This window comes from Rhipicephalus sanguineus, chromosome 2 (genome assembly GCF_013339695.2).
Source record: "Rhipicephalus sanguineus isolate Rsan-2018 chromosome 2, BIME_Rsan_1.4, whole genome shotgun sequence".
Taxonomy (NCBI): domain Eukaryota; kingdom Metazoa; phylum Arthropoda; class Arachnida; order Ixodida; family Ixodidae; genus Rhipicephalus; species Rhipicephalus sanguineus.
This window is the reverse complement of record NC_051177.1, coordinates 44,663,324-44,682,161: the sequence shown is the minus strand read 5'-3', so window position 1 is coordinate 44,682,161 and position 18,838 is coordinate 44,663,324. Positions and strand designations below refer to the sequence as shown.

The 18,838-nt window shown below is 46.9% G+C and overlaps 3 protein-coding genes across 3 annotated transcripts in view; 1 reads left to right on the top strand and 2 right to left on the bottom strand.

Moving 5' to 3' along the window:
* The window catches only part of LOC119382846 (multifunctional protein ADE2), a 31,502-nt gene extending 24,284 nt beyond the window's left edge, over nucleotides 1-7,218 (bottom strand). Inside the window, exons 1-2 of the mRNA XM_037650725.2 lie at nucleotides 7,007-7,218; nucleotides 4,993-5,193 (exon numbers count right to left, since the gene is read on the bottom strand). Coding sequence (XP_037506653.1) covers nucleotides 4,993-5,193; nucleotides 7,007-7,013 — 208 coding nt within the window. The 5' untranslated portion in view covers nucleotides 7,014-7,218. The remainder of the gene's footprint in view (nucleotides 1-4,992; nucleotides 5,194-7,006) is intronic.
* A 143-nt stretch (nucleotides 7,219-7,361) lies between these two features.
* LOC119382843 (amidophosphoribosyltransferase) lies at nucleotides 7,362-13,378 on the top strand. The gene is made up of 7 exons (XM_037650721.2): nucleotides 7,362-7,666; nucleotides 8,785-9,055; nucleotides 9,132-9,387; nucleotides 10,862-11,092; nucleotides 11,229-11,356; nucleotides 12,058-12,279; nucleotides 13,058-13,378. The coding sequence occupies exons 1-7, from the start codon at nucleotides 7,524-7,526 to the stop codon at nucleotides 13,322-13,324; spliced, it is 1,518 nt and encodes a 505-aa protein (XP_037506649.1). The 5' UTR covers nucleotides 7,362-7,523; the 3' UTR covers nucleotides 13,325-13,378.
* Nucleotides 13,379-15,171: 1,793 nt separating this feature from the next.
* LOC119382842 (RNA-binding protein 26-like) overlaps nucleotides 15,172-18,838 on the bottom strand; it is a 100,748-nt gene continuing 97,081 nt past the window's right edge. Inside the window, 1 exon segment of the mRNA XM_037650719.2 lies at nucleotides 15,172-16,280. Within this exon segment, the coding sequence (XP_037506647.1) occupies nucleotides 16,197-16,280 (84 nt within the window). The 3' untranslated portion in view covers nucleotides 15,172-16,196.

Below are 18,838 nucleotides of genomic sequence, written 5' to 3'. Positions count from 1 at the left end.
CCGCCAGAGTTAACACCCGTGTTGTCTTTTTCGCCCCGTTTAAACTCAGTAGGTTGTGCAAGAAAACTAATCCAGATAAGACAGCTCAGTCTGAATGCTTCATTAAGCACAGAAAACCTTTTGTGCAGTGTGTGACTAACGTTGTATACCGCATTCCTCTGTCTTGTGGCCGTGCTTACATTGGGCAGACTGGCCGCTGCCTAAATGTCCGGCTCGGAGAGCACTGTAATAAGGTGGGCAACTTCCCACCTGACGGCTTCCTGGCGCAACACTGCCATGCTTGTGCGTGCAAACCGAACTTTCAGGGAACCGTTGTCGTCAGTAGGAACCGGTCCGAAATTACTAGGCTGATCATTGAAGCCGAACAAATCGATTATCTTGGAGACGCTTGTGTTAGCAATCCCTCAATGTCCCCGAGTGCTAAAGAATTACACTTTCTGCGCATGAATCATTAAATTTGCTTGTCATTGCCTGTGCACCCTGTTTATCTTCTCGTGAGGTGAATTCCCTGGTTGTTATCAAATTGTTGTTTTTTATGAAAGAGTGTTCACGTGACTGTCGTGCGCAAAACTGGTATATGAATCGGCAGGAGAATGAAATAAACCATTGTTGTTAGTAGTAGCGCCAGTGTGTGTACGTCTCTTCCTTCTGTCCGTGTCCTCGTATACGCTCAACTTATTCAAGTATGACCAACCAACAAGCCCGCATCGCCACCCTCGTCTAAGAAAAACATTCTTAAACACGCATGTCCAAAAACATCGAGATTACAGTTTCAAGAAAATGTAAATACTTTGGATCGTACGCGATGCATCTGTAACTAACACTGCAGAACAAAGGAAAAGGTCAGTCTTATCGTTGCAGTGTGGTGGAGGCACTGCAAAGGTTGATTTGAATATGTCTGCGAAAAGATACGCGGGCATTGCGTGGCCATTATCTACAATGATCGCCAGAGGTCTCGGAAACACTCAACTCTCCCACAAGAAGGGCTCATCCTCGGCTAGTCTTCCGACGGAAGACCTCCCAAGAGCGGCAATCTAAAGAGTGCAGAGGACGTCAACTTATCTTATCAAGGCGCGCGAGAAGCTAGGCGCCGTCTGCGGCGATTAGGACAAGGCAGAACTACGACAGTTGCTTGTTTGTTTCGCCTCGTACAATAGGCTCCACACTTGTTTTTCACGCTTCAATTCAACGCCATTTCAAGAGCGTCCGAAACACTTTCTCAATTGCCAATCTATTGCCGATTCGCTTTGCCCGTCCTTACGTATTTATGAAGACTGTCCCAGGAAAAAGAAAAAAAAAAGCATGAAGAGAAGCTTGTGATCCGAGATAAGCAATACAAATTCATGGGGTCTTACGTGCTAAAACAGATATGGCAGTGACGCGCGCAGTTGTGGGGAGACACGCGATTAATATGCTGTGCTCGTGTTCTTTAACATGCACCCCTTGCACGCGGTGCAGATATCCTAATTATGTAAACTGCGATATTCCACGATTAAAATAGCAGCGGGCGGCACAGACTACGCACCGAAATGTATTGCATTCACAGTATCTCACAGCTTTGTGGTCGATAGATTTTCTTTTAGTTTTTGTTTTCAGCGAATGATTAAACCCAACTGATCACCTTATTGACGAGACAGGCTGTAAATGCGACACGGCTCTGAGCGCTTCATTCTGGCGGGAAATTCAAAACGCCCACAGTCGCGCCTTGCTGTAGTCTCGCGGGTTAAGCAAATTTGGCAGCACAGTACAGCAATTTGTCAGCGAAATGAATGTGCTCGAGTCCACTGTCTTGTTACAAACCGCCATGATCGCTACAGGCTACCATATGATAAGCAAGGTGAAGCGGACTAATCGGAGATTAAAGTGGGAATCTATTTTAGCTGTCCTGGCTAGGCACAACTAAAATACTGGACACTTCTGCGCACTCATCAACTCACAGCAGTTTGGATATGGAGCAGTGGCGATGCAATTTGTTTTCAAAGAAAGAAACTTTCCTGAAAAAGGAGAGCGTTTGATCGGGTTGTAAAATGTTTACTGGTTCCCGCCCGTTATTTGCGTCGCCGATTTCTTAAATTTCAGGCCAGGCAGAACAAAATCAAGTCATGACATATTGCTGCAATGTTATAGAGCGCCTGCTTCGCGATAGCCTCCTCTGCAATGTTCGAGAGCAATGCGCGAAAGCGTGGAATAGGCAGCCCGCATCGCAGAGAGCATACAGTGCGGGGTCATGACACACGGAGGACAATCGTCACAGCAGAATCGTATGACAAATTTTATAACAAAATTACGTTATTGCTGCGGTCAAGTAAAACTTAGGGGGGTCTCTTCTTCTTCTTCAGTGGTTATTCAGGAAAGGAAAAAGGCACCTAATTTCTGTCTGCCTATAGGCGACACGGCGCAGTGCCTTGTACCCCCCTAACATTTCTCAGTAGGGGGGGGGGGGGTAGCTAGCGCCCCCCTTGCCCCCCTGGTGGATACGCCTATGCTTGCACATGAGAATTAAGTTCCGCAAGTGCGCTTCACTAGAGTGCTTTCGCACGTAGAAGTACCTATGAGTTACGTTGGCCAACCACTTATCTAGGAAGGAAGAGGTACACAAAACACACAGTTGGTAAATCCTCTTTATTTTGTCCGCGAATGGCCGTTGAACTGTGTAGCGATGCTGTCTCGCTGTTTATCTGTACTGGCCTGCGTACACATGCGACGTGTCATGGCCACGACGCGCGGGATAAGATGAAAGCTCTTGTTGCGAACATGATAGACATTATCGTTGTCAAGCTGGCTAACTCCCAACTTATTAGCGCGTGTGTAAATATAATGATCAAACTACCTTCGCGAAAGACTGAAGGATTTGCCAAACAGAGCGAATGACAAACGGAAGAAAGAAATCCTGCTCAACAAATCTAAAATATATTGGCTGAGCCAGGTAGGTTGACTCTTTAGTCAACGCTGTTGGTTTCCTTTTTTGCTATATTCTATTATGATTGTTTTAGCCACGACCTATTGTACTAGAAGGTTATGGTTTTAACTATCTACAGTAGCTGTTGTTACGCCGCACAAGAACATGAATTCATATTTAAGTTTGGCAGACGAACATGATGAAGTGTACAACATGGGGTAGAGATTGTTCCAGCTGGCAGTTTTGAAATGATGACGTGTCCACTGACTAAAAAAGCTTGGCCAAGCACTACACCGATAGCACAATCAGCTCGCTTGCAAACCCTTCAATCCAAATCCCTGTAGTTTTCAATCTACGAATGGCAAACAACTACACCGAAGTACACGCGTATGTCATTTCAACGAGCTATCGGAAAAGTTGTTCGAAGTAGCGCACAAACGGTAACAGCGCTTATCACTGAGGATTGGTGCATTTCAATTGGGAAACCGCTAAAAATATTGCTTTTGCGGAGAAACGCGACCTTGAAGATGCAGCAATTGCATAAAAAGAACTCCAACCAAACTGGTATTGCCATGTTGTTCTACTGTTCTTGACGCTTGCTCAGAAGGAAATGATTTAACTACACGCATCAGTTATTTTCGATTTAATGCGAAACATGTCAATTCCCATCACGTCCAGGCCACGTCACTGATAACTTTCCTGCGCGACGTCCACAATTTTGCGGTCGTTTCTTGGACTTTATGCTTGCTCTGCCAGCATATCTAGGTATATTGTGCACTGTAGCCTGTGTTCTAGAATATTGTCCACACTACCTCGCACGAAAAGCAAATGACAGCTGTCGTGTCAATGTGCGCTCTGATGTATGGTGTACTTAGTAACACCCGAGAGTTACTACAAAAACTTTTGCACAGCGAGCTGTATACTTGCAAAAATTCGAAAGTGGCGCGGCTTCATCTTCAGACTCGTGCGACGCCAGATTCTCGCATTGACCTGTGACGTCACAGGAGCGATGATCCTGACGTGTCAAACCAAAGTTGTCATTGAAATTAAGGGTGCCGTTTGACAACTGTGTATAACCAACCAAGGTAAGTTGATTCAACATTAGGTTAACAAAGCATCATGGGGAAGGACCGGCGTCATCACGCACAGTCTATAGCACTGAGTGCACTGTACCCGCGGTGCATGAATATGTGCATTCTTGACACCACGGAGTTTGGCCATGTAGGTGCTTTGAACCAATCAGTGAGGGCCAATCAGAGCAGACATGATGGCGAATTTGACAAGACGAATGCAACAATATGGCGGAGTTGGGATTAACCTTTGCAGGGCCACGCATCCCCATGAGGCGTAAGACACGAGGGGCTTTCTCTCGTCGCCAATCGCGATCGCGCAGCTAGCCGTCGTGTCGGCTAGGCTTATCTGCGTGGCGTGTCGCGTGGAAATTGTATAAGCCCTCCCATCGCTACACAGCGGGAACCGGCTCGGAAGAGTCTAGCCAGACGATTTTTATCGTCTCCCCTAGACTGCTGGAGCAGATAACAGCTCTCTCCGCTCGAGTGTAATCCACTGAAGAAGAAAAAAAAAAAAAATGCGCGGCTCATAGGGGAGCCCGACGACGCTCGCTAGCACAAGAGTCGAGATAGGCGCTAAACCAACCACCTCGCTAGAAGTTTCCATTCGCCTGGACCCTCTTTGGAGATGAACACCTTAGGGCACATCGTAAATCAGGAAGCGACACATGCACGGAGTCCATATTTGGGTTTTGCCCAACCACGTGTGGTTAAAACTTGCATGCAAGAAAAAAAAAAAGAATAAACGAAGGGGGGCGGGTGGGATGAGTCAAATTACGGGGTTTAGGAGCAGACTGGCGGTGAGAGTCCGGAGAAGAGCGTGAGAGGGGGTCTGCAGGGGGCGGCTATAAAGACTGGAGTGGAGGCGACCCTAAAGCGTAGAACTAAAATGAGGAATCATGGCCACTTTTAGCGTTCCCAGATAAAGTTCCACTGTCCATGCAGGAAAACTTATTCGGTACATCTAAACATCTGCATACCTGTTCACTCGAGGATCGCGGTCGCTCAATGCATCGTGCTTACCAGCATTGTTGAGCAGGGTGAAAATGCTCGCAGCGGTGGCATTGGAGATGGCCGCTTTGCCCTGGAGGTCGTGGGCGCGAGCCCCGTCGCCGGCCGTGATACGGTCCTTGGACACCAGGACCACGTTGCCCGGCTCATCGGGCAGCTCGTACACAACCTTGGTCTTGCCTTCGATTACCTTGTTGCCCAGTCGGAGACCGCCTGCGCGGCACAACGTTACACACAGAGCAACGCCGTGAGTTAATTCGGTTGGGAATCCAACATTGGCGTAAAGATATGTGCATGCGTATAAACGCCGGCCACGTCTCAAGGTTGCGTAAAAACTCAAGCCTGCATCGCCGTACTCCCAGCGTATACGACTGCTTTCGGTTTGGATTATCGCGAGCGACAGTTTTTTTTTTTTTTTCTTCGTTGGCTAAAGGTGACAGGAGTCTTACACGCCTCCGACCATTTTATTATACAGCTAGGTTCTTTCAGCTAACTTGCGTCATGTATACTTTTTAATTTCGTGTACATCTGGAAAAAGTTTAACAGGACAGTTAACTGAACAAATGAAACAGCCTGACGTTGCTGAACAAACGTTGCAACTTTTCTATTGAACAGTTTCCATTAGAGTTGCTATTTTAAAGGTTAATTACGCACTCTGTTAATTACCCAGTTATAAGATTGGCAGTTATCTTAGCATGGATGAAATATTCCGACGTTTCATAACAATCATTAAAGCTTTCGCATTGGAGATATTTCCCTACAGTATAATTAAAAAGTTAATGAGGTAAGCTTTGTTAATTACCCAGCTTGGCGGATGAAAAAAAAAATATCCTGACGTACTGCGTACGACGAAGAAATTTACCAGCGCAATTCGAGACGCATAACGCATATATTTGTTTTTGTGATGCTAGACAAAAGTTAGCAAATTAAGGTGACATCGAAATGTGTGTGTGTGTTCGTCAGGCATAGTGTAGGACTATGAAGGCCGGTCTGTACAACAGCACTTTTTTGCGGCTGAATTCTGGTTCACTAACAGCATATTTTCGCAATTTCCTACATGTCGCAATGACCTTATTTTTTGTAACACACACACACACACACACACACACACACACACACACACACACACACACACACACACACACACACACACACTGTCAAAGCCAAAATGCCACTTTCACAGTAAGAAACGCTGCCGTTCAAAGGAAAGGTTAGGACAACGTTCTGTTCAATAGACACGGCCGCACGGTCGGCCTCTGACGCATTATATTCTTGCAACGAGACCTAGGCGTTCTTACTGATGTGCGAAATATGTATTCGACAAGCAGTGAAAATGGCACATTTTACCAAAAACAAGGCAGCCCGTATACAGTAACAACACATGCGTAGCTGCATGCACAAAAGCGAATTTAGCGGTGCGTGGAGGGAAATTCAAACAGGCACGACTGAGTGCGCAAACGAAGGCAGCGGCTCTTGAATAGATGCGCGTGTAGTGCGCGAGGAAAATGTTAGCTCGAGGAAAGCAAAACGGCAAATCTTTGTTTTCTTTTAGTGCCAAAGAGCAACTGCACGCGTCGAATGCACAAGGCCGGCGGCAAACAGCGATCCGGTTTGAGGAGCGGAGTGTTTTCGCGCCTTTTAGAAGGAACCGCGCGTAGACAAAGCCACACCCACTCTGACGGTGAAGTCAATAGGCAGATTTAGTTGGGCGTCCGCAACAACGTGCGGACGCAGCCTGCCAGCCATTTCCTACGGCAGGCTGCGTCCGTACGTTGTTGCGGACGCTAAACTATAACTGCCTAATGACACCTTCGAAATCACACACACAAGTGCGCATCGTGAACGCGCGTTTCCCGTGCAAAACGCGACGGTGTCAGATCCCGCCGGCGCGAGTTCAAACATCGCCGCGGGCCTCACATTTCTGCGGGCACAGAGCGTGCACGGCCGAGGAGCGTGGGAATGGGCGTTCGCGGCGGGGGCATTCCGACGACGTAGTATGTATATATGCGAGCGTAGTACTACTCACTAGCCATGATGTCGGCGACCTTGGCGGAGGTGCGAGCAAATGCCGAGGGAGACAATCGTCTGGTCTCTGCCTAAACAAGAGCAGCACCTAGTGTCGCCTTTTCACGGGGGGTAAGGAGCAGCAAATTGGCCCGGGTGTCGCGAGAGGCGCAACCGGGCTCAACACGTGGCTTCGGCGCGCCGTAGTGGACGGGAGAGGAGGCGGTCCCGCGAGGAGGATCGACGTCAGGCGGCCCGCCGCCGCGCAACTGATAGGCGCCAAGAGCGGGCTAACCTTGCCGGTGGGATCGTTATCGCGGAAGAATATCGCCGAAGAACGACTGGCGAGGAGGGGCTGCCCAGCCAGCGAGGAGGGCGAAAAATGGCACCACGTGCTCGACGATTGCGAGCTGCGCGGAGAAGAGATTTCACAGCCGAGGCAACGCGCGGTTTCGGGCCCCGTCCGTTGCGGCAGCCGCTAAGTGCGCCCGACCAGCAGGACACTCGGCAACTCAGCACTGCAGGACACCGTCGCCACCATGGCTCGACAAGTGCAATACGACGAAGAGCACGAACTGCGCGAAGCGTGCGGGGTGTTTGGCTGCATCGCTAGTGGAGAGTGGCCGAGCAACTTGGACGTGAGCCACATTATCTGCCTCGGACTTGTCGCCCTGCAGCACAGGTGAGTCTGACCATCACGGTTTCGGTCTACTCACTTCCTGGGTGCACTGCGCCAGAGGCGCGCACCCGTGCAAGAAAGACCGCGCGCGTCATTTTATCGCGATGCAGCTCTCGAGGAGCTAGTCGCGGTGACCCTGTCCATCGGCCCACACTGGCAAGGGCCTAAGGCCATTGATAACGGACGATAAGATGCAGCTGAGGTATCATTGCTGCAAGAGCAGTGCCCGCCCGTCCTTCCACCACTGCATACGCTGTAGCTTTTGCCCGTTGGAAATATTAGAGTTGCCACGCGACTGAGATATCGCGAATGAAATGTCTTCACGTAAACCACCAAGGTGACGATAGTCGTGTGCTTCGCGCGCCTCGAAAGCGAAACCAGCGCTAGACGTGGCGCCATCTCTCATCGCGCGAAAAAAAAAAAAAATTGAATCCAATTTGCGCGCGATATAACTGATCATCTTATATAAAACAAAAGTAAAATAATTTAATCGTATCATAAGCAGGCAACACTTTAATGAGCACTGCGCACCAATTGTTCTGCTTGTACGGCTGAAATTTTGTCACAGTATAGTGCAAAAAATGGAAAAGAAGAGCTCGAGTGTTTGTAGCAAGACAAAAGCACTTTTAACTCCTATTAGAGCGATAAGATGGCAGCAAGAGGAAAAATAAAAGCAGCTACAAACAGTTTTTGCTCACAGTGTCATTGAAACAGTGGAAGCAAATCCAGGACGGGTAACTCGGACCATGCTTGGACAGAAAGTGTATTATGTCAAACACTTCTATTTCCAAAAGGACGGTCTGATAGGCTAGTTGGTAGTGCAAAATCGCGATCATGACTGGACACAGTGCCTCCCGTGTTGATCTTTCGCCACCTGCGAGACATTTTGCGTTACTGTCTAAACGCGTGAGGGGGAGACAAAAAATTAGGTGGGTAGATGAGATTAAGAAGTTCGCAGGTATAACGTGGCAGCAGAAAGCACAGGACCGAGTTGATTGGCGGAACATGGGAGAGGCCTTTGCCCTGCAGTGGGCGTAGACAGGCTGATGATGATGATGAACTAAATTAAGTATATTTTGCATAGTCTTAGTAAAGTTGGTACTGTTCTGTGCAAATTTCAGAGGACAGGAAAGTGCTGGTATTGTGACCAGCCAAGGTGAAAACCTCAAGAAGTTCGCTGTTCACAGAGGAATGGGCCTTGTGAGCAATGTTTTTAACGAGGACTCCATGACGAAACTGAAGGGAAATCTTGGTGTGGGTCACACACGCTATTCGACCACTGGTGGCTCGGAGCATGAATTGGCTCAGCCCTTTGTTGTACATACGAACCACGGCCTGCTTGCCATTGCTCACAACGGAGAGCTAGTGAACGCAATTGCTCTTCGTAGGAAGGTGAGGATTTGTAAAGATAGCATTTAAAGATTGTGCCATTCCTGTGAATTAAAATAGTGAATTGCATATTTTTCAGATCCTCAACAAGGGTGTGGGGCTAACGACAGGATCGGATTCTGAGCTTATCATGCAAATTCTAAGCCAGCCTCCACCAACGGGAGAAGAGGAAGATGGTCCCAATTGGCCAGCTCGCATCAGGCACCTCATGTCCCTGACACCTACAGCGTATTCACTCATTATGATGTACGATGACACCATCTACGCAGTTCGTGACCCGTTTGGGAACAGACCATTGAGCATAGGAGTGCTAGTTCCACCCAGTGGAATCAAAGGTATATTGATTACGCACTTCTACTACGCCTGAGGCATATTCTAGCCACCTTTACTCTTTGCCTGCTTACATCAAGTCGCCTATGGTTCTGCCATCTAAATGCACACCCACTAATGTGGAGGCATTTCTTTCTGCTATCATAGTTGCTTTTACCAGTAGCTGTTGAGCAGATAATTATGCCATTGACCAAGTCAGAAAATAATGCTTTTAGATACCCATGGAGACATTATTCACAATGGCACCGGTGCCAAAGAAATCTTTCTACATACGTTTCGATATGCAGCGAAGTTAATTTGCGTAAGCGCTGCTTAACGTTCTTGTTGTCTAGTTAAGGGCATGTAGAGTTGTCAGTATGACGAGAGATTCTAATCTGACAAGACATGTTTGATAAATGAGCCTTTCTTCTCTTGTTAAGCAGTGTGAAAGTGGATTCTGTCGAGCTTATCTGACAAATAAGCAAGTGCAGTTTGGCTTTCTTGTCAAGCCATTGTATTCATTCCCATTTTTTCTTCATTCATTGTCTAGTTCCATTCTCCTTAACAAGATGAAACACCAACTAATCTGGTCTACTTCAATATGTTTGGACCTATAAAGAATGGCAATTTTTGTATGGTTGTTAGCAATCAGGAAATAATTGATAGTCAAACAGGGTGCTCATTACGATGAGAATGTAACATGCATGCCTTGTTGATGTCATTTAAAAAAAATTTGGTGCATATTACTTGGCTGAGGCTGAGGAAAGAGAAAGAGAATTTTTGAGAAAGGCCTTTTTCACAGCAGACATTCACTTTTTGCGGTTGCACGATGTCCACAGTTTCAAGTGTTTGCTACATCGATAATAATGATGATGATGATGCTCCTGAGATGATTGGCACCTACCCACTCGGGGGGATTGGCCAAGAGTCGGGTGGATCATATAGTCTGAAATTTTTAAGTGCTAATACACCGATAAAGTTGCAGTGCTAAGGAGATCACCTTTTTTTTATTAAATGGGTTTTTAGGGAGAGGTTGGTGCCTATACATGGCTCCAGCTACTCCTCTTCCCTTACCTACTTCTGTGTCTTCATATTTTTCTTCTTTCTAAAGTGCAAAATTAATATTGGAGACACAGTAGATGCTGCTGAGGCTCGGGAAATACTCAACTTTAGCTTGGATCCCACGCCCCGATAACCAATAAAAAAGAATGAAATGGATATCTTACTGGCATTATTCCATGTTTTGAAGTGGCAGAATATTCTCTTTTAAGACACTGTCTCACTTGAGGCAAGGAGATGAAAAATTTGTAAACAGGGGGTGTGTGCTGAAGCCAGCACACCCCCCATTTATGAATTTTTTGTTACAAGCTTTCACCTTCCCCTTTCTTTTTTTTTTTAAGGCAAGGAGGATGTGCAAGGCCTCAGAATTAAACGCAGCTTTTCAAACTTCTGCCTTTTCATGTTTTAGCAGTACATTTTCAATTTGTGAATCTGTTGCAGACAAAACCAACCCGCAGTTCGAATATGAAGGCTGGGTTGTGTCCTCAGAGTCTTGCGCCTTCAAGTCTGTCAGTGGCATGCTGTACCGTGAAGTGCTGCCGGGCGAAATTGTGGAGATTACGAAACATGGGCCAAAGTCGGTTTGCATTGTTCCGAGGCCCTACACCGCACCTCCAGCATTCTGCATTTTCGAGTATGTTTATTTTGCAAGGCCAGACAGCATCTTTGAAGGTAAGACATCAGTAATTTTATATACTAATACTATATTGGTGTACAAGGGCAGTCCATGTGTGAAACATACTGAATCTGGAGTAACTGATTGAGAAGCCTTACCACGTGCCATGGCGTTTCATTTTTCCATGTAAAGGTCAAATGGTCTACACCGTAAGGAGAGAATGCGGCAAGCAGCTTGCCCGAGAAGCTGCCGTCGAGGCTGACATCGTCAGCACTGTACCAGAGTCTGCGACGCCTGCTGCACTTGGATTTTCCGAAATAGTAAAGTTCCTACCCATGTTTGCACTTTGCATTCCTGTGCAACAGCTGTGGGAGCATCTCAAACATGTGATTTCGCTTAGTTGGGACGTATAACTAGGCAGGACGAGGGTTGATGATGTGGCTAAATAGCTATGAATACTTGCGCAGCTCAAAATAAGAGAATCTTGTCTGGATAGTGCAGAATGTGATAATCACATCCTTACAGGTGATGCATGCAATACTGCCTGTGTTCTATGAATAATTGTGTGTTAAAAGAAACTCCAGGGACTGTTTTTTTCTAACAATTCACTTCATCTTGCATTCTTTCTGCCTGGTTATCAGCTTGAATATGACTTAAGACACTGCTACTGTTGCTGGTATCCAGTTGGAAACTTGGTGAAACGAAAAATAATGTAAAATGGTACATTACAAAATATAGGTTACTGACATAACCCGTTGTCGTAACATGACCCTGACAACCCTAGCGTTGCTTTTGGTACATTGAAATAAAATTAACATCCTATAATTCATGTAGCTGCTTGCAAGTTCACTTTTAGGACGAAAAAACTGAGAATTATCTATTAGCACAAACTGCATGATTGATGTCCCGTGAAACATGTATGTATTTGAACTTGCATATTTTACTGACGATGCAATACTATGGCACAGGAGCGACAGCCAAACTTCATTTATCAAGAAATGTCATTTCACCCACTTTTCAGACGAAAATACCATATGCAGAAGTTCTCTGCAAAAACCGCTACGTTGGCCGCACTTTCATCCAGCCGAGCACTCGTCTAAGACAGCTTGGTGTTGCAAAAAAGTTTGGCCCGCTGTCCGACAACTTCAATGGCAAGCGCATCATTCTCATCGACGACTCCATTGTGAGAGGCACTACGGTGGGAAGCATCATCAAGCTGCTCAAGGAGGCCGGTGCTAAAGAGGTACATCAGCGTATAATGATTTGGAGCTGTAAGCTTCTTACACTTTGCATACCTTTAGGACAGCACGAGAATTTTGCGTGGCCAAATCTCTGTTAACAGACATTGCTTCCTAAAGAAAGAAATGGTACTTCCTGTGCTTCAAGATATGGGTTGTTGATCCAATGCAAGGCTTTCTTTTTTTAATTTTTTTTCATGTGAGCATTTCCTTAAATCTTCACCAGGAAGTGAGAAATGTGCAAGTCATACTTTTGCCCAGTCGCATTACTGCAAAAATTCTGTAAATTAGCGAAATTCCAGCAGTTTGCAGCGCTTGCATTTCATATAATGATATACACTTAGCTGCTGGCTTGTGCATGTGATCACTCAGACCAGAGTTCTGAAGTGAGTGTGACCACAGCTGCCATATATGTAGTAGACAATTGCCAACGCTCTCTTTACCAGTGCTTTCCGTGTTTTAAAGTTCTCAGTTGGCGGCCAAAACTAATAGTGTAGCGCACACATAAATATCCCCACCTCATTTATTGGGATAGAGGAAAATTAAAGCGGACAAAGAACTTGCCACCCATGGGGTACAAATCCACAACCTCCGCATTACCCAGAGGACGAAAGATACAGCAGATGGCCAAACAGTCACCGAAATGGTGGAAAGTATACGACAATGAACACAACAATCGTTATCTCATGGACAGTTTATGCAAACCTTTTTCATAGCAAACATCTGACACATTATTCTAATATTTTGGTATCTCCATCCTGCCCGATCTGTTCTTTTATTCAGGTGCACATCCGCATCGCCTCGCCTCCGCTCCACTACCCATGCTACATGGGCATCAACATTCCAACCAAGGAGGAGCTCATCGCCAACACGTTGAATGCCAAGCAACTGGCAGAAACGCTTGGCGCTGCCAGCCTAGTCTACCTATCCGTTGAAGGCCTGACCGCTGCTGTCCAGAGGGGCGTCCAACGTCCCAATGGCGGCAGCAAGGAGGTCGGCCACTGCACGGCATGCCTCACTGGGAAGTACCCGGTCCAACTCGAGTGGTAGCCGAGCAGTTGTGGCTGCAAATTTTAGTAACAATAAACAGGTTTCACTCTGTTCTGTCTCTCGTCACTGTGATGCTTGAGATCCTAAAAATTTAGGAGGAAGAATCAATACAGGTATCAAAGAGACCCTGCAACACTATTTAAACATGATAAAAAAAATTCTGCCGATCGGTAGTCGAGGCTCCCGCTAACATGCGAACAGCAGCATCATAGAGCAGCACACGACATGCAATTTACAAGTAAATTTCGAAGACCACTAGAAATCGCTCGCTCTTTTTTCGACAAATGATGTGCTAAACCCAAAATCAACTGCATCGAAAGGAGAGAGTGCTTAAAGCGTGTGGCAAATCCCTACAACTTCGCTTGTACATGACCGATTCTAAAATTTTTTTGTGGCCGTCGATTTGTGAGCTAATAAACCCCGATAGTGAGGTCATTTGATGATTACTTGAAAAAGTGTTGCAGGGCCCCTTTGAGTTGTCTGCAAATATATTTTGCTTCGTGGAACACCAGGTGTTTGGTGCTGTGGATGGCGCTAAACATGCTCCTAGTGCCAGCTAATGATGCTATGTCCAAGCATGGTGCGTCGCTCATTTTTATGTTTCACAGGTGTTCTTGTCAGAGAAAAACAAGACCACGTTTTAACATTTGGTGCTTCCTTCCAGCAATGACCGGGACAGCAATGAAACAGTATTGATGATCTGCTCCTAGCTAGACCAGCACTGAGATAAAAGGGACAATGAAGGAAGGATGAGACAAGTGTTCTATGCTGCTGCAAAGCAAGATTCAGCCACTCTACTCCTACTAGTGAATACAGGCCTCGGAAGTGTTTGCACACTTCTATTAGCAATGCCGGACACTGTAAGCCGTCTTTTCTTGACTACTCTGTCGTATTCCAGGAGGACGCATTGACAGTTGGCACGAACAATGAATATTAAAAAGCAGGACGTCCAGACTGAACAGTGCTTGTGCGTGCCGACATTAACAATTATAGAATTTTCCAAGTGTGGTCAACACTTGTACTTGGTAGTCCAAATGTACTCCCAACACGCAATTTCTGCAACCAATACTGCTGCCTGAATACCCAAAGGGAAGTCTGAGCAAGCAATATGCTTCATTATTGATTGCAGATGTTTTTGTTACAGGATTGTCAAGTTGAAACATAATGGGAACGCATAACTAAAACACTTCTTTAAAAGTAAACATTGGAGATTGCCATTTCATGCTGCTATGCATCGGCTTAGCCGAGACAGTGGTGGCCCAAAACTAATCTTACAAGCCAATATTGTGCCAACAGCATGTGATGTGGAGAGAATGGAAATGAAAGAATGCAGTCTAGTCAGACCTAACTTTCTCGCTTTCTATTTTTGCATGAAGGTAGATCCCACACAAAGGAAACCTACTATATCATTACCACAAACATCAGTGCTTTAATACTAATGCTTAGGGATCAAGCAGGAACGGTCACTTACCATATTTTCACCAAAAGTGTTTCGTACTGCAACTTCCTCAAGACAGCAAGTCATTCTGAAACACAACCACGAAAAATTAGCTTTTGTGCTTTTCAAATCCGCTATACTTACGATACCCTGCCGTCTATTGAATCTTCGAACCACATCAATCTTCTTGATCTTCTTGCTTCATCTTGTTTTCTTCTTGTCTTCCATCTTCGTACTTGTTTGAGGGTAGGGATGGAGTAGTGTTCGTAAACGTGTCTCTGCCGCAACAGCATTTTTTTTCTTTTTTTCTTTTTTTTTTCCTGTGTGGACCCATAAAAAACTGGCAAAAGGTGACAAATTTGGTTATTCCACTTTTCTTTCTCTCTCTCTTTTTTTTTTTCATCGGCACTTCTTTTTTTTTTTGCCTCTTTTGCAGTTGCAAGATCCATACCATGCACACTGTGTGTGTCTTTTGCATGTGTAACATGTTGCATACTGTTCAGAAGTTTTATTTCGCGCAGAAAAAACAAAAAAAAATAAACTATTTACACACCTTGCCAAGCAAGACAAAAAATTCATTTGGTGAAAAGAGCACGGGAGGAACAAAAAAAGAAAAAAAAAATGGCGAGGATTAGACAAAGCCATATTAACTGAACAGCAGAGCAAAAGCTGTCACTTAAAGGCACTGAATGCACGTTCAGCAAAAAACAAGGAAAGAACTGAAATCCTAAAGGTAACCACCATGCCAGAGCTGCTGCACTAGCTGACCTAAACAAACATCGTCACTGCAGTCCATCACATCAAAATGGCGCAAAGCCGACTAGCATGAAAATGAGTCTAAAGCTCTGAAACCAAGTTATGAACTGGTAGAGGAAAAGACTGCTTCAAACTTAGGCGCACGAACGCAAATGATTTTCAAAGCAGGAGAGAGATAATTCGATAGAATAATGAATGTTACATGAAGGTGTGATAACCCTAAAACCTGATCCAAGGCAAACCTTTGCTCCAACTACAACTAAGATGCCACGAGACACGAGTGGCAGCCTTGAAACTGGCCTACAGAACGTGCCGAGAACTACACAAGAAGCCAAAAATGACTCGACGATTACCATGCGAGAACGAAGGCAACTAAATATGAAAGGGTGGCATCAACTACAAACGGGAGAATATAAGAGTCCACGAAAGAAAAATGAAAAAAAAAAAAACGAAGCTCTGCATTCACCATGTTGTGTTGTGGCATGACTGGGTGTAGTACAACATTTCTTTTATGCACAAGGTTGTAATAATAAAAAAAAAAGGTGACATCAGGCAACAGGCCACAATATGTACAGGAATACATTATAAATGGAGCGCGCAAGAAAATTGACAATAAGCGTCACGATAGAAAAAAAATAATAATAAAAAGAAGAAAGATGACAGGTGAAGGTGAGGCCATCATCGTCGCCAGGAGCGCGCTTCGCTGTCTTCCTCCTCTTCATCATCCACAAGAAGAAGGTCTTCCTCCAAGGCCAGGTTCGACTGCAGTGGCAATGCATGGAATTAATGACTAAAGCCTTCTCACATACACAATTGAAATATTCATTTTACTTTGGATCATGGTGTCTACCAAGTTGACTTTCCTGAATTCCCCGAGTTTTCCAGGTTTTCCCTGAGTGTTTTTGCTAAAATTCCCTGAGTGAAGCAGAACTTTTTTTTTATGTCAAGATGGGTAGAGACCATATCGCTCGGTGATGTCACTCTCTAATACACACGTTAGAAAATAAAAACGACTTAATCCCATTTGAATAGTACATAGAACAGTTAAACCTCAATACAGTGAAGTTGGTAAAAGTGGCAACTCACTTCGTTATATCGAAACTTCGTTAAACTGAAATTCGACCTTTCATGCAAGGCATAGTTACTGAAGGATAAATCTCAAACTGAAAATGCCACAAGAATGCTTGACTAATATGGCAACATGAAAAAACTTTTTTTTAAATTTTTTGCGTGAAAAAAAAAGAATTTTGTTGAGCCTGAGATGCAGCAATCGCAGTTAGATGCCTTGCCAGAGTGCCACATGTAAATACGAAACAAATGCGGGTGTGGGATGCGGGGTGGGTGAAGGACGGATCCCAACATAAAACAAAACGATGTTTATTAGCGTAATAGCAGAAGCAGGGCAAGCATGCCGATGCTGCGCTTCGGAAGGTTAGAGAAACAAAACATGAAACCAAGCTTGGTAGCTTGGGTTATATAGCCAGCGGTGGTGACGTAAGCCTCCGACGGAACTGCGTGGCGCTGTCTTTTATCGGAAGCGTGTTGCAGCAGGTAGCTGTGTCACGCCGGGCTAATCAATGACGAGACGGAGGCTGCGTAAGTCTGTGCGCAGTGGTCGCCACATCACCCCCCCGCGGAGTGCAGAGCCCTCAGGGTCTGTAGAAACCTGGGAGGCGTACCAGACGTCAAGAGCGTGTCGTGAAAGGAGCGGGCTGCGACGACGGTGGCTGTGGACGGACGCCAGTTGAAAGAGTGGCGCTGCCAGGTTCGTTCGCCGCGATGTACGCGGGCTTGAGTCGGTCCTGTCCTGGTCGGTAACACGGAGTAGCGAACGGGTGCTCCATTTTTTCCTGGGGGTCGGGGCTGAGAGTGGCGTAGAGGACGGGTGTAGAAACCTAGTGGATTTTGCGAGCCGTTCCGCTGATGGGCGGCGCTGCGGAGAGATGCTTCAGGAGGGCCGAGTGGATCCGCGAAAGAGCGGTCGCACCGGGCACGCTTGTGTACGTGGGCGCTTTCACGGGCTTCTCCGCGACTGGTGGCGCCGGTGTAGTAGGCGCCTGTGGCTGGTGGTGTATCGTCGCCGACGTCATGGGCGCCGAGACATACACGGGGAGATGTTGCGGCGGCGCCGGATGCAACACCGTCGTGGTGGTCATGACGGGATGGTGGTGGTGCTGCGCCAATATCTGCGGCTGGGTGAACGTCGGTATCTACACCAGGGACTGGCGCTGGTCTGTCTGGAACGGACCCCGCGTGGGCTGGGCCAGCATGGTCTGCACGTGCAGCATGGCCTGTAGCTGTTGTAGTGTCAGGGGCTGTCCTGGGACTATGGCAAACGAGGGGGGCAGCATCATGCGTGGCGGCGCCAGAATGATGATGGGCCTTGGCCCCAGATTCTGCGGGATGACCAGGGTTGGGGTGCCAGGTGTGGCCTTGTGCTGGTCCGTCCGGGGAGACTGGAATCGGGTGGTCTAAATGCAGTGGTAGACGCAACGCCAACAATCGTGCGTTGGACGCATCACAGCTGATTGGCGCGGGAGGGTGGTCCCCGCCACATGTGTAGCCGGTTGTTATCGGCTGGGGAATAGTTCCAACTGACCATGGTGCGGGTTCGTCTGCTGCTGCGGGTTCGCCTGCTGCCGCGGGTGCCAGGGGCTCGTCTGCCGTCGCGGGCGGTGCCGGGGGCTCGTCTGCCGTCTCGACAGCTTGGGCAGGATCGGCGGTCGGGACAGTATGATGTTCGAAGCCAACCAGCGTGGTCGGGACAGTCTGAGGTGGCTCGGTTAGGGTGACACCCGTGGTGTCAGCGAACACCTGACAAGCAGCGCTGGTTCGGGTGTCGCACACAGGATCAGTAGGTGCTGATGCCGACCCGGATCACGTCCGGGTCACCAGATGTGGGATGCGGGGTGGGTGAAGGACGGATCCCAACATAAAACAAAACGCTGTTTATTAGCGTAATAGCAGCAGCAGGGCAAGCATGCCGATGCTGCGCTTCGGAAGGTTAGAGAAACAAAACATGAAACCAAGCTTGGTAGCTTGGGTTATATAGCCAGCGGTGGTGACGTAAGCCTCCGACGGAACTGCGTGGCGCTGTCTTTTATCGGAAGCGTGTTGCAGCAGGTAGCTGAGTCACGCCGGGCTAATCAATGACGAGACGGAGGCTGCGTAAGTCTGTGCGCAGTGGTCGCCACACGGGTTTAATGCACTGTGGAATTGAGCTTGTTCTGCTGCTCGCGCATTGCCCAGAGCAGTGCAACGCCTTTGCTACCATGTTGCCCAGCCGAACCATTTGCTCTCCACGAACTCAAAACATCAAA